The sequence below is a fragment of the Coregonus lavaretus genome (assembly GCF_964263955.1).
Source record: "Coregonus lavaretus genome assembly, chromosome: 1".
NCBI classification, from domain to species: Eukaryota; Metazoa; Chordata; class Actinopteri; order Salmoniformes; family Salmonidae; genus Coregonus; species Coregonus lavaretus.
Window position 1 is genome coordinate 69653616 of NC_139988.1, and position 13982 is coordinate 69667597.

General features: G+C 44.4%; 1 protein-coding gene across 1 annotated transcript in view; it reads right to left on the reverse strand.

Moving 5' to 3' along the window:
* acsl5 (acyl-CoA synthetase long chain family member 5) overlaps positions 1–12827 on the reverse strand; it is a gene marked incomplete at both ends in the record, with an annotated part of 42714 nt that extends 29887 nt beyond the window's left edge. Inside the window, 5 exons of the mRNA XM_084164856.1 lie at positions 754–853; positions 1073–1174; positions 12069–12133; positions 12346–12454; positions 12672–12827. Coding sequence (XP_084020982.1) covers positions 754–853; positions 1073–1174; positions 12069–12133; positions 12346–12454; positions 12672–12827 — 532 coding nt within the window. The remainder of the gene's footprint in view (positions 1–753; positions 854–1072; positions 1175–12068; positions 12134–12345; positions 12455–12671) is intronic.
* Between the last annotated feature and the right edge of the window lie 1155 nt (positions 12828–13982).

A 13982-nucleotide genomic window follows, 5' to 3' on the forward strand; every position in this document is an offset into this window, starting at 1 on the left:
ATACACCATCCAAAGTCTAATTACTAACTTCACCATGCTCAAAGGGATATTTAATGTCTGCTTTTTATTTTATTTGTACCTATCTACCAATAGGTGCCCTTCTTTGCGAGGCATTGGGAAAACCTCCCTGGTCTTTGTGGTTGAATCTGTGTTAGAAATTCAGTGCTCGACAGAGGGACCTTACAGATAATTGCATGTGTGGGGCACAAAGATGAGGTAGTCATTCTCAAATCATGTTAAACACTTTTATTGCACATAGAGTTAGTCCATATTATGTGACTTGTGAAGCACATTATTTCTTATTTAGACTTGCCTTAACAAAGGGGTTGAATCCTTATTGAATCAAGACATTTCAGCTTTTATTTTTTATTAATTTGTATGCATGCATGCATGCATGTATGTATGTATTCATACTGGGTTGTAACAGGTCCATGCATCTTGATTTTGCCAAATGTGGCACAACCCTTTTGCCACCTTCTTTATAGCATTACATTTGCTTATAAATGATTTCTGAAGCATCTATTTGAGCATTATAAAAGGATTATGAAGGCTTGCACTATAGTAGCATGGGCATGGAGGGGAGGAGGTGGAGTTAACGAGTGATATAGGAAAAATGAGAAGAAGATTAGTCAAGGTAAAATATAGTGGACTCTGCATCAAGCCTTGTGGAACCCCTAGGGAATGACAGGCCTAAACCTGGCCTCATTAACACTGTTAATGAAGTGCAGTACATGGTGGAGCAGACCCAATTACCTTTCTTAATAATGAACTCCAGTGCCTCGTGTCCCAGGGTGTCATACAGGGGCACCGCCACCATGGAATAGGTGTAGCAGGCCAGCTCGCTGATAATCCACTGGACCAAAGAACAAGCAGGGAGCAATAATAAGCCGTACAGGATCAATGTTCAACGGATCAACACTCTGGTCTCATTTGAAATCAACAGCTCATGTGTTGCCCATTTAGAATACAATACCGATTCGGATTTTTCATACAGTTCAATGACTGCAACTTCTGTATGCAGCAATATGACAGTGATAGATGAAATATACTCAACCTAGAAAAACATTCTCACCTCTGGTCTGTTCTGAGCAAAGATACCAATGAAGGTGTCAGGGGTCGGCTTCAGGCCCCTGTGGATCAGCCCTGACCCAAGGTGCTCAGCCCGATTGGACACCTGCGGTGGAAGGCATTACAGCAAAGATCTAAGGTCAAGGATGTTAGGGTCTCTATACATACAGACCTTGATCAAATGCACGAAGAATGCACTACACATCCGTCTGTCCTTCAAAAGTTCTATGTATGCAAAAATTACGGACAAGTCACTGTCATGTCTACCTCTGATAAGCCTCCCAGTAAAGCAATAAAAACAATCAAGCAACCCAGAAAAGCGCTTAAAAAAGCCCACATGAACATATGTAGCCTAAGAAACAAGGTTAATGAAATCGATAACTTGCTAGAAACAGAATGCATTCATATACTGGCTATCTCTGGAAACTCACTTATATAATTACTTTGATGATACAGTGGTAGCAATATATGGTTATAACATCTACAGAAGAGACATGAATGCCAATGGGGGAGGTGTTGCTGTTTATATTCAGAGTCATATTCCTGTAAAGCTTAGAGAGGATCTCATGTCAAATGCTGTTGAAGTAATATGGCTACAGGTTCACCTGCCTCACCTAAAGCCCATTCTTGTGGGAAGTTGCTATAGACCACCAAGTGCTAACAGTCAGTATCTGGATAATATGTGTGAAATGCTTGATAATGTATGTCATATCAACAGAGAGGTGTACTTTCTGGGTGACCTAAATATTGACTGGCTTTCATCAAGCTGTCTACTCAAGAAAAAGCTTCAAACTGTAACCAGTGCCTCCAACCTGGTTCAGGTTATCAGTCAACCTACCAGGGTATTTACAAACAGCACAGGAATGAAATCATGTATTGATCACATCTTTACTAATGCTGCAGAAATCTGCTCTAAAGCAGTATCCACATCCTTTGGATGTAGTGATCAAAATATTGTAGCCATATCTAGGAAAACCAAAGTTCCAAAGGCTTGGCCTAATATAGTGTATAAGAGATCATACAAGAGGTTTTGTAATGATTCCTTTGTTGAAGATGCTGCACTTGACACATTTATGAAATTGCTTATTCCAGTTACTAATAAGCATCTACCCAGTAAGAAAATGACTGTAAAAACTGTTAAATCCCTGTGGATTGATGAGGAATGAAAAAAATGTATGGTTGAGAGGGACGAGGCAAAAGGAATGGCAAATATGTCTGGTTGCACAGCTGGTCGTTAAACTTACTGTAAATTGAAAAATCATGTGACTAAACTAAACAAAAAGAAGAAGAAATAAAGTCAAATTATATAAAGAATGCTAGTAAAAAGCTTTGGAGCACCTTAAATTAATTTTTGGCCAAGAAAGGCGAACTCAGCTCCATCCTTCATTGAATCAGATGGTTAATTCATCACAAAACCCAATGATATTGCTGTTGGTGCTGTCATCTTCAGGACAGGAATACCGGCTTACTTAACGGAGGAATAAACACACATGTTCATCGTTGGTGTTTCAACCAGAACGCGGGAAAATGCCCTTTCTTTATTTTCGCACATGCGCAGTTGTACGTCTCTCATAGGGCATAACTGTACCAGTGTAAGAACACAATTTATAACATATTAGTCTATATGTTAACACCCCCACTTGCTCTTATACTGTACAAGTCGTATTCAACCTAACTATCAACACATTTAGCTTACAGTTATACATCTCACAAATGTCAGTTTACATTCCAAACATATAACCCAAGAATTTTTCAACTTCGTTACAGGTTTAGTCAAAACATCTGCAACCATGTCTGCCGTTGGACAATATTCAATACTTATTTTGCCATCACTGAGTGCAGATCGAATGAAATGATATCTGATGTCAACATGTTTACATCTCTGACGACACACTGGGTTCTTTGACAGAGCAATTGCACCTTGGTTATCTTCAAAGATTGTTACTGGTGCATATTGGCACTCACTATCCATCTGGATAACTGTACAAGGTACAAACTTTCTTGTGTAGTAGCAGCCAGTGCCATGTACTCTGCTTCACATGTAGATAAAGCTACTGTTGGCTGCTTCTTAGACCTCCATGAAATAACAGGTCCACATTTAGTTAAACTAAAACAAAACCCTGTTATGCTTCGTCTGTCACTTTGATCTGCTGCCCAATCAGCATCACTATATGCTACGAGGTTGAGTTTTTCCACCCCCTTTTTGTAACACAACTCCTGATTCATTGTCCCCTTCAAGTACCTCAACACATGTTTAGCTGTTATCCAGTGTTGCTCTTTTGGTTCTGATAGGTATTGTGACAGCTTGCTGACAATCCAACTGATTTCCGGTCTTGTACATGTCATAACATATATCAAGCTGCCTATCACTTCACGATACCTAAATTTTTTTTTTTTTTTTTTTTTTTTTCACCTTTATTTAACCAGGTAAGCCAGTTGAGAACAGGTTCTCATTTACAACTGCGACCTGGCCGAGATAAAGCAAAGCAGTGCAATAAAAACAATACAGAGTTACATATGGGGTAAAAAACATAAAGTAAAAATACAACAGAAAATATATATACAGTGTGTGCAAATGTAGCAAGTTATGGAGGTAAGGCAATAAATAGGCTATAGTGCAAAATAATTACAATAGTATTAACACTGGAATGCTAGATGTGCAAGAGATTATGTGCAAATAGAGATACTGGGGTGCAAAAGAGCAAAATAAATAACAATATAGGGATGAGGTAGTTGGGTGGGCTAATTTCAGATGGGCTGTGTACAGGTGCAGTGATCGGTAAGGTGCTCTGACAACTGATGCTTAAAGTTATTGAGGGAGATAAGAGTCTCCAGCTTCAGAGATTCTTGCAATTCGTTCCAGTCATTGGCAGCAGAGAACTGGAAGGAATGGCGGCCAAAGGAGGTGTTGGCTTTGGGAATGACCAGTGAGATATACCTGCTGGAGCGCAGACTACGGGTGGGTGCTGCTATGGTGACCAATGAGCTAAGATAAGGCGGGGATTTGCCTAGCAGTGATTTATAGATGGCCTGGAGCCAGTGGGTTTGACGACGAACATGTAGTGAGGACCAGCCAACAAGAGCGTACAGGTCACAGTGGTGGGTAGTGTATGGGGCTTTGGAGACAAAACGGATGGCACTGTGATAGACTACATCCAATTTGCTGAGTAGAGTGTTGGAGGCTATTTTGTAAATGACATCGCCGAAGTCAAGGATCGGTAGGATAGTCAGTTTTACGAGGGCATGTTTGGCAGCATGAGTGAAGGAGGCTTTGTTGCGAAATAGGAAGCCGATTCTAGATTTAACTTTGGATTGGATATTCTTTATGTGAGTCTGGAAGTTGAGTTTACAGTCTAACCAGACACCTAGGTATTTGTAGTTGTCCACATACTCTAGGTCAGACCCGTCGAGAGTGGTGATTCTAGTCGGGTGGGCGGGTGCCAGCAGCGTTCGATTGAAAAGCATGCATTTAGTTTTACTAGTGTTTAAGAGCAGTTGGAGGCTACTGAAGGATTGTTGTATGGCATTGAAGCTCGTTTGGAGGTTTGTTAACACAGTGTCCAATGAAGGGCCAGATGTATACAAAATGGTGTCGTCTGCGTAGAGGTGGATCTGAGAGTCACCAGCAGCAAGAGCGACATCATTGATATACACAGAGAAAAGTGTCGGCCCAAGAATTGAACCCTGTGGCACCCCCATAGAGACTGCCATAGGTCCAGACAACAGGCCCTCCGATTTGACACACTGAACTCTATCAGTTTTTTTTTTTTTTTTTCTTTTTTGTTCACATGGTGTTGACCTTGTTTTACAGTCTGACATACCAAACCTTTCCAGTATCTTGGTTATGTACCTTGTTTGGCTCATCTTTATTTTCCCTTCACTTTGTGTAAAATCAATGCCTAGGAAATGTCCAAGCCTCCCAAGATCTTTCATCTTAAATTTTTCACTTAACATTTCTTTTACACTTGTGAGTGAGTCACTATCACTAGCAGCGATAATTAGATCATCGACCCAAATTATCAAAATGATCCTTTCTGTTGCAGTTTGTTTGTTGTAAACACAGTAATCAGCTGGGTTCTGTGTAAAACCATTTTCACTAAGGTGATCATGCAACATTTTGTTCCAGTTCCTTCCTGACTGTTTCAGGCCGTACAGTGACTTGTTCAGTTTGCAGACTAGTTGCTCACCTGTATCTGACCTGACTTCAAAACCCTCTGGTTGCTCCATGTACACTTCACAGTCAATAGGAGCATGTAGATATGCTGTTTTGACATCCATCTGATGTAACTCTAAGTCATACTGAGCTGCTAGCTGCATCAAACAACATACTGATGTCATATTTGCAGTTGGAGAAAAAGTCTCCTTATAGTCTATTCCTGCCACTTGACTATATCCCTTTGCAACATATCTTGCCTTGTATGTCTCAGTCTCATCTGAATTGTTTTTGACCGCATAGACCCACCTGCCCCCCACTGCATTTTTACCCTCTGGCAGTGTGGTCAATGTGAATGTATCATTTTCCCTAAGGGAATCCATCTCCTCCTTCATAGCAGTAGCCCAAATCTCTGATTTTGGTGAAATCATTGCTTCTTTGAAGGTTTGTGGTGCATTGCACATTACTCTGTAGCAGTAGTCAACACTAGGTGGTATCTGGTCATCACACTTCACTTTACACTCATAGTCTTTTAAGTACTGGGGCTTCTTCCTCTCTCTGTCTGGATAGCGTGGACTCTGACTATCTGAAGTCTCGATTTGCACATCTTGTGTCTCTTCGGAATTTTTATCTGCCATCTTGGCTTTTGGCATGGGGGATTGAAATCTCTCCCCATGAAGATCATCACTCATTTCCAAATCTGTCTGAGTTTGGCGTTCGACTACACCTTTTGTAACGAACTTGACTAATCTGTTTTTAAGAAATTTTCCAGTGTCTGGGTAGTAGACTAGGTATGCTGGACTATTTTTATCATACCCGACAAAAATACCCTTTTCACATCTTGAGTCCAACTTTTTCTTGTTCTGTCTGTATGCATAGCAAACAGATCCACATTCTTTCATCTTTGAAAGATCAGTCTTTCTCCCAGTAAACATGTAGTGTGGAGTCTGTCCTACACGCTTATTGTAACACCTATTGCGAATTACTGCAGCAGTCATTACAGCATATGTCCACAATTTCTTTGGTAGGTTGCTCTCAAGTAGCATGCATCTTGCCATTTCAAACAGTGTTCTCCAATTTCTCTCAGCGGTCCCATTTTGATGGGGTGAGTAAGGGGCTGAAGTTTCATGTCTTATGGCATTCTTACTGAGCAGTGACTGGAACTCTTTGGCTGTGTACTCTGTGCCATTATCTGACCTGACACACTTTATTTTTCCATAAGGGGCCACATCAGCAATAAACTTCTCAGTAGCTTTTACAGTATCACTTTTTGCTTTTAGGAAATACACAAAAACTGCCCCTGAATAATCATCCGTAAATGCTAGAGTATATCTGAACCCATCTTTTGCCTCTGGCTCAATAGGGCCAGCCAAATCAGTGTGCACAAGCTCAAGAGCTGCTTTCGCCTTTTCATCAGGCTCTCTGTTTCTGCTCTGAACAAATTTTCCCTGTGTGCAGATTTCACAGTTGAGGGTAGATTTGTCAATCTTACCTGTGATTTTCATTCCCTCTGTCACATTTTCTAACTTTGACACATCCTCAAAATTACAGTGGCCAAGAATTTTGTGCCATGTGTGAATATCATAGCACCCATGACTTCCATCATCATTTTCATCACTTACAGTGTTAAGATAGTAAAGTATATCGTACTCCTTGATGTCAAAAGTGGTACCGTTCTTGTGGATGAGCTTGTTACACCCCTGTCGAAAGTTGACTGAAGCTCCGTTGGCTGTCGCTGCTTTAACAGAGAAAATGTCCTGTGGAAACGACGCACGTACAGCGCCTTCGTCAGCGTTGTTTTCACCCGACGACCCGTGTTGTCTCTCAGGTAAACCTCCGCTGCACCTCTCCTCTCTGCGACACCATTCGTTCTTGTTCCGTCAGCCAGCTCGACGGAATGTTTTTCCGGTTTGAAAGTCTCGTCAAACTCCTTAAACTTCCCGATGTCCGTGACTATATGTGACGTTGCTCCCGTATCAACCATCAGCCCTTTTTGTTTCAGTCCACGAACCTGACAGTCACTTATTTTGAATGCAAATGTGTGGCCTTCAGCATCTGTTGCTTGTTTCACATTGTCTCTTCTTTTTCGTCTGCAATTTGCGTCAGTATGAGTGGAGCTCTTGCAAAAACTACACCACTGTCTCCGTTCTCTGTGCTCTCCAGTAACGGTACATTCCCGGGCCTTGTGCCCTTTCTGGCCACAGTTGAAGCAGGTTATCTCGGTCCCTTTATCTCTTCCTCTTGGCCAGCTAACTTTAATGTTACTTGCCTTCATCACGTTGTCGTCAGTGGAAATGCCGCTAAACTTCTCGGTGCTTTCATAGCTCCTCAACTTGGTTTTGAACTTGCCATAAGTTGTCGGCTCGTCACTCTGCGTTATGTGGATGGCAAACGGCTTAAATGATTCGGGCAAACCTTTCAGAATCATTGCAATCAACAGCCCGTCACTTAAAGTCTCTTCAGCATTCCTCAGTGCTGTAATAGCCGTCTCAGCACGAATGATATCATCCGTAACACTTTCGTCACTGGCTTTCTGAAGAGAAGTTAGCTCAGTGTAGAGGCTAATCACACGTGGCTTCCCTTTACCTGCATAATGTTCCCTCAATATCTTCAACGCTTTTCTCCCATCATCTGCTGCTTCTCTCATTATCAGGGAAAGACTTTTATCATCCAAAACCTGTATCAATTCGGCGTAGGCTTCTTAATTTTTCTCTCCGTCTTCTTCATCTTCATCCACGCTCAATATGGTGGCCTTTAGCCCTAGCAAACGCAAGTGTCCCAAAAACTTTGTCTCCCATAACTCGTAGTTTTTTTCATCTCCGTCGAAACATAATCTATTCCATCGGCTTCCATGTTCCCTCCTGGGCCCATAACCTGTTGGTGCTGTCATCTTCAGGACAGGAATACCGGCTTACTTAACGGAGGAATAAACACACATGTTCATCGTTGGTGTTTCAACCAGAACGCGGGAAAATGCCCTTTCTTTATTTTCGCACATGCGCAGTTGTACATCTCTCACAGGGCATAACTGTACCAGTGTAAGAACACAATTTATAACATATTAGTCTATATGTTAACAATTGCCAACTACTTTAATTATTTTTTCATTGGCAAGATTAGCAAACTTAGGCATGACATGCCATCAACAAGCTCTGAACCTACACATCCATTCATAACTGACCAAATTATGAAAGATAAGCACTGTAATTTTGAATTCCGTAAAGTGAGTGTGGAAGAGGTGAAAAAATATATATTGTTGTCTATCAACAATGACAAGCCACCTGGGTCTCCCTACTTGGATGGAAAAGTACTGAGGATGATAGTGGATGACATTGCCACTCCTATTTGTCATCTCTTCAATCTAAGCCTACAGGAAAGTGTGTGCCCTCAGGCCTGGAGGAAAACAAAAGTAATTCCGCTATCCAGGAATAGCAAAGCACCGTTTACAGCTGTCACGGCGGTTGTAAGGATGAAACCAATGCGCAGCGTAGCGAGTGAACATGACTTTAATTTGATAAAGAAACACACGACAAAACAAAAACACGAACCGTGACGTCCTCAGTACACAGACTGAACATAGAACATTTGGAACAATAACCCACCACTAACACCAGAAACCTACATCTTAAATATGGCTCCCAATCAGAGATAACGAGCCGAACAGCTGACACTCGTTACCTCCGATTGGGAGTCAATGAATACAAACACGCACAATCACCCAACATAGAAATACAACAACCTAGACACCCCCACATAGAAATACACCCAAAACAAATGAACATGAACAACCCTGGCTCAAGAATAAAGGTCCGTGGAGCCAGAGTGTCACATTACCCCCCCCTAAAGGTGCGACCTCCGGGCGCACCAGCATACAGTCTAGGGGAGGGTCTGGGTGGGCGTCTGTCCCTGGTGGCGGCTCTGGCCCAGGTCGTGGTCCCCACTCCACCTTAGTCACTCTCCGCTTTAGTCTACCCTTCCTCATGACCACCCCCCAACTAAACCCCACTGGATTAAGGGGCGGCACCGGACTAAGGGGCAGCACCGGACTAAGGGACAGTACCTGACTGAGGGGCAGCACCAGACTGAATGGCGGATCCTGGCTGGCTGGCTCTGGCGGATCCTGTCTGGCAGAAGGATCTGGCTGATCCTGTCTGGCGGAAGGCTCTGGCTGATCCTGTCTGGCGGAAGGCTCTGGCTGATCCTGTCTGGCGGAAGGCTCTGGCTGATCCTGTCTGGCGGAAAGCTCTGGCTGATCCTGTCTGGCGGAAGGCTCTGGCTGATCCTGTCTGGCGGAAGGCTCTGGCTGATCCTGTCTGGCGGAAGGCTCTGGCTGCTCCTGTCTGGCGGAGAGCTCTAGCGGCTCCGGTCTGGCGGACGGCTCTGTAGGCTCATGGCAGACGGGCGGCTTTGCAGGCTCATGGCAGACGGGCAGCCCCTGCGGCGCTTGGCAGACGGGCAGTTCAGGCGCCGTTGGGCAGACGGGCAGTTCAGACGGCGTTGGGCAGACGGACAGTTCAGGCCCCGTTGGGCAGACGGCAGACTCTGGCTGTCTGAAGCGCATCGTAGAACTGGTGCGTGGTGCCGGAACTGGAGGTACCGGGCTGAGGACACGCATCTCAGGGCTAGTGCGGGGAGAAGCAACAGGGCATGCTTGGCCCTGGGGACGCACCGTAGGCCTGATGCGTGGTGCCGGAACTGGAGGTACCGGGCTGAGGACACGCATCTCAGGGCTAGTGCGGGGAGAAGCAACAGGGCATGCTTGGCCCTGGGGACGCACCGTAGGCCCGATGCGTGGTGCCGGAACTGGAGGTACCGGGCTGAGGACACGCATCTCAGGGCTAGTGCGGGGAGTCGGAACAGGCCGGGCGGGGCTGGCGACGCGCACCGTATCCCTGGTGCGAGTGGCCGGAACAGGCCGGGCCGGGCTGGCGAAGCGCACCGTATCCCTGGTGCGTGGAGTAGGAACAGGCCGGGCTGGGCTGGCGAAGCGCACCGTATCCCTGGTGCGTGGAGTAGGAACAGGCCGAGCTGGGCTGGCGAAGCTCACCGTAGGCCTCCTACGTGGTGCAGGGACAGGCTGAACCGGGCTGGCGACGCGCACCGTACACTTAGTGCGAGGGGCCGGAACAGGCCGTACCGTACGGGGAACACACACTACTGGCTGCACCTCGGGACTAGGAACGGGCCGGACCGAACTGGTTACACACCCCAGTACCTCATGCCGTGCCTCAACACTTTCCTTCCCTGCTTTACCCAGTAGCCCCCTTGTACTGGCGGCCATATCTGCCAACCTCTTGCACTCCTCCGGGCCGTACACCTTCTGCCCCGACGTCGTGAGCCCCCCCCCAAAAAATTTCTGGGGGTCTCTCCTCCCCGTGGACCAGGCATCTATCTTCCTCGCCAGACTCTCCAGACTCTCCATCCTCTGCTCCCAAGTCCAACCTCTCTCCTCCTCACGCGGCTTGACCCAGTTGAAGTGGATATCCGCTAAAGTTGGAAAGGGCGTCGGCTCCTGGACACCCTGCTTGTTACGCCGCTTGGTCCTCTTGTGGTGGGTTATTCTGTCACGGCGGTTGTAAGGATGAAACCAATGCGCAGCGTAGCGAGTGAACATGACTTTAATTTGATAAAGAAACACACGACAAAACAAAAACACGAACCGTGACGTCCTCAGTACACAGACTGAACATAGAACATTTGGAACAATAACCCACCACTAACACCAGAAACCTACATCTTAAATATGGCTCCCAATCAGAGATAACGAGCCGAACAGCTGACACTCGTTACCTCCGATTGGGAGTCAATGAATACAAACACGCACAATCACCCAACATAGAAATACAACAACCTAGACACCCCCACATAGAAATACACCCAAAACAAATGAACATGAACAACCCTGGCTCAAGAATAAAGGTCCGTGGAGCCAGAGTGTCACAACAGCCGACATAATCCAGGTAGAGTCAGGCATTCCCCAAGGAAGTTGTCTAGGCCCTCACTTTTTTAAGATGGGGAGAGGTCTTGCGCTGCTCTGCTTTCTTGACATTGCTATCATCAAAACAAGTCCTACAGGCCCTAATTTTTTCGTACCTGGACTACTGCCTAGTCATATGGCAAAGTGCCACAAAGAGAGTCATAGGCAAATTACAGTTGGCACAGAACAGAGCAGCGCGGCTGGCCCTTAAATGTACAAGGAGAGCTAATATCAATGACTGCATCACTACTTGTCTTTGTGAGAGGTATCGACATGTTGAAAGCACCGAGCTGTCTGTTCAAATGACTAGCACACAGCTCAGACACCCATGCATACCCCACAAGACATGACACAAGGGATTTCTTCACAGTCACCAAGTCCAGAACAGACTCTGGGAAACACACAGTACAACACAGAGCCATGACTACATGGAACTCTATTCCACATCAAGTAACTCATGCAAGCAGTAAAATCAGGTTTAAAAAACAGATACAACTACACTTTATGAAACAAAGCAGACTGTGAAGAGACACACACACACACACACACAGGCACACATACTCTACACACACACGTACATTGTAATATTGTTGTATGGTAGTATTATAAATGTTGTATTGTAGATATTTAGTGGTGTAATAATGTTATATGAAGTACTGTTTTTTGTGTGATGTAAGTGCCACAATGTGTTAGGCCGGGACCTAATAAAAGGGAATACCTAATAAATACACATACAAACACAAATGAATGTCAACGCATGAGCCACTTAGAAAAGCCATTGGCTCATTCCATATTTTATACATGATTATTCTGAATTCAGACCCAGAGATATGCTGGCCTATGTAAGTACTATCGGTGATAGTGTCATACCTGTTTGTATTTCAGCCACTGGTACGGTTGCCCTGGTTTCCTGTAGCCTAGACAGGGTCCATTACCTGTAAAGGAGAAATGGATTGAATCTCCTCATTATCATAACCTCATAATCTCACTGACCTTGCCACGTTCAGTCAGACATGAATACTACTATGTAATTGGAATCAGCAACCAACTGAGGGGACCTCTAATTCTAATGTTGATTCCAAAAACGTATATTTTATTCTTAGTGCAGAAACAAGATGTATGTGACAGAAGGTGATATGGTGGTGACCTGACACTTGTAGTCCCCTCTGGAAGACTTCGTACATTGTTCTGGCGTCGTCATAGAAATACGACATCAGGTTGTCATCTTCCTGCAGGGCACTTTTCCTCGCTCCATCCTGGATATGAGGGAGCGCAATGACATATCAGGGAAGACACATTGAAAAACAATGAGGAAAATTGGAATCGTAATCTGTTTATGACTTCCTGAATTGACTGAATTTAAATTGGAATTGACCCTCAACCCTGTGATCCAATCCTCTCAGATACAGGATTGCCTAGGGTGTAGGTAGGGGCTAGGGGTCAATTTGGAATTCAGACAGAGAGTGTACTTACCCTGACTCCTATGGTCTGGCAGTTGAGGTCTGCAGGCATGGTGAGGGGTTTAGGCCTGGTGTTGAGGTAGACCAGGGCAGCCCCCATCAGGGCAAACAGGGAGACGATGGCCGAGGTGGGCAGAGGGCTGAACAGGAAGTTGAGGAGGAAGTCCATGTTCAAATCTGACGAGAGAGAGGAAAGTGCTATTACCAATACACAATATTAACACTATTACTTGCATACTCTTGTGAAGGCGGCAGGTAGCCTAGCGGTTAAGAGCGTTGGGCAAGTAACCGAAAGTTTGCTGGTTTGAATCCTGAGCTGACTAGGTGAAAGATCTGTCAATATGTCCTCAGCGAAGGCACTTAACCCTAATTGCTCCTGTCTGCTAAATGACTACAATGTACATATTGTATTGTCTAGCTGAGATATGTAGTGATTTCATTGGAATGTGACATGAAAAGGCAATTTTGTTGTGTGCATGGCACATGTACATGTACTACATCATGTATGATGTATGTGTGTGTGTTACCATTAAATGGGGTCAAAGTCAGTGTATATTACTGTAGTGTTATCTGCAATGACTTTTGCCCCATAGACATGTACTGTTAGAGTAATTCTCAATGTAGTGGTCTACTCGGTACATTGTAGAACGCTGTTTACCTAGGTTGACCCATTTCCGCCATCATCTCCAATTCAATGCTTGCATCTAACAACTCTCAATGTCAATATTTGTCTTTGACCTAGTGTGTGTGTGTTTGTTTGCATGCCTGTGTGTGTATTCCACGCTGACTGTGTTTCAGTAAGAGGAGAAACTAAGGAAGAATTAATCTATTTATGATGACAGATCGGCACTCTGAAACGCCTGCATAGGGAACAGTGAAAGACATTGATAAGACTTTATGGTCATCTACAGTCCAAAGTCAGAACTTCAAGGGCACTTGGGAGGTTGGACCCACTGGACGCATAAAGATTTGATATGGTTGATAACACCATTGACCATACTCCCCCCTCTTGAGATCAAATGTAGAGGGTGTACCACAAGGATCGATTTTTGGACCTTCAAATATATATTAATGATCTGCCAAACGCATCTAAAATGCTTTCTCAGATTCTGCTACCTGATGATACAAGTGTATTTTATTTCGATAGGAGGTAAAAAACGTTTTCACATAGCATACCATTTTTATTTGACTCTATTTCCATATTCCATATTCCATATTCTCTATCTCTATCTATTTGGTCCTTTTACCCATACCACGATTACATAATGCATCACTTGATTGATATCACAGTTTTTCTTCATTTCTGCAGCACAATTTCTGATCA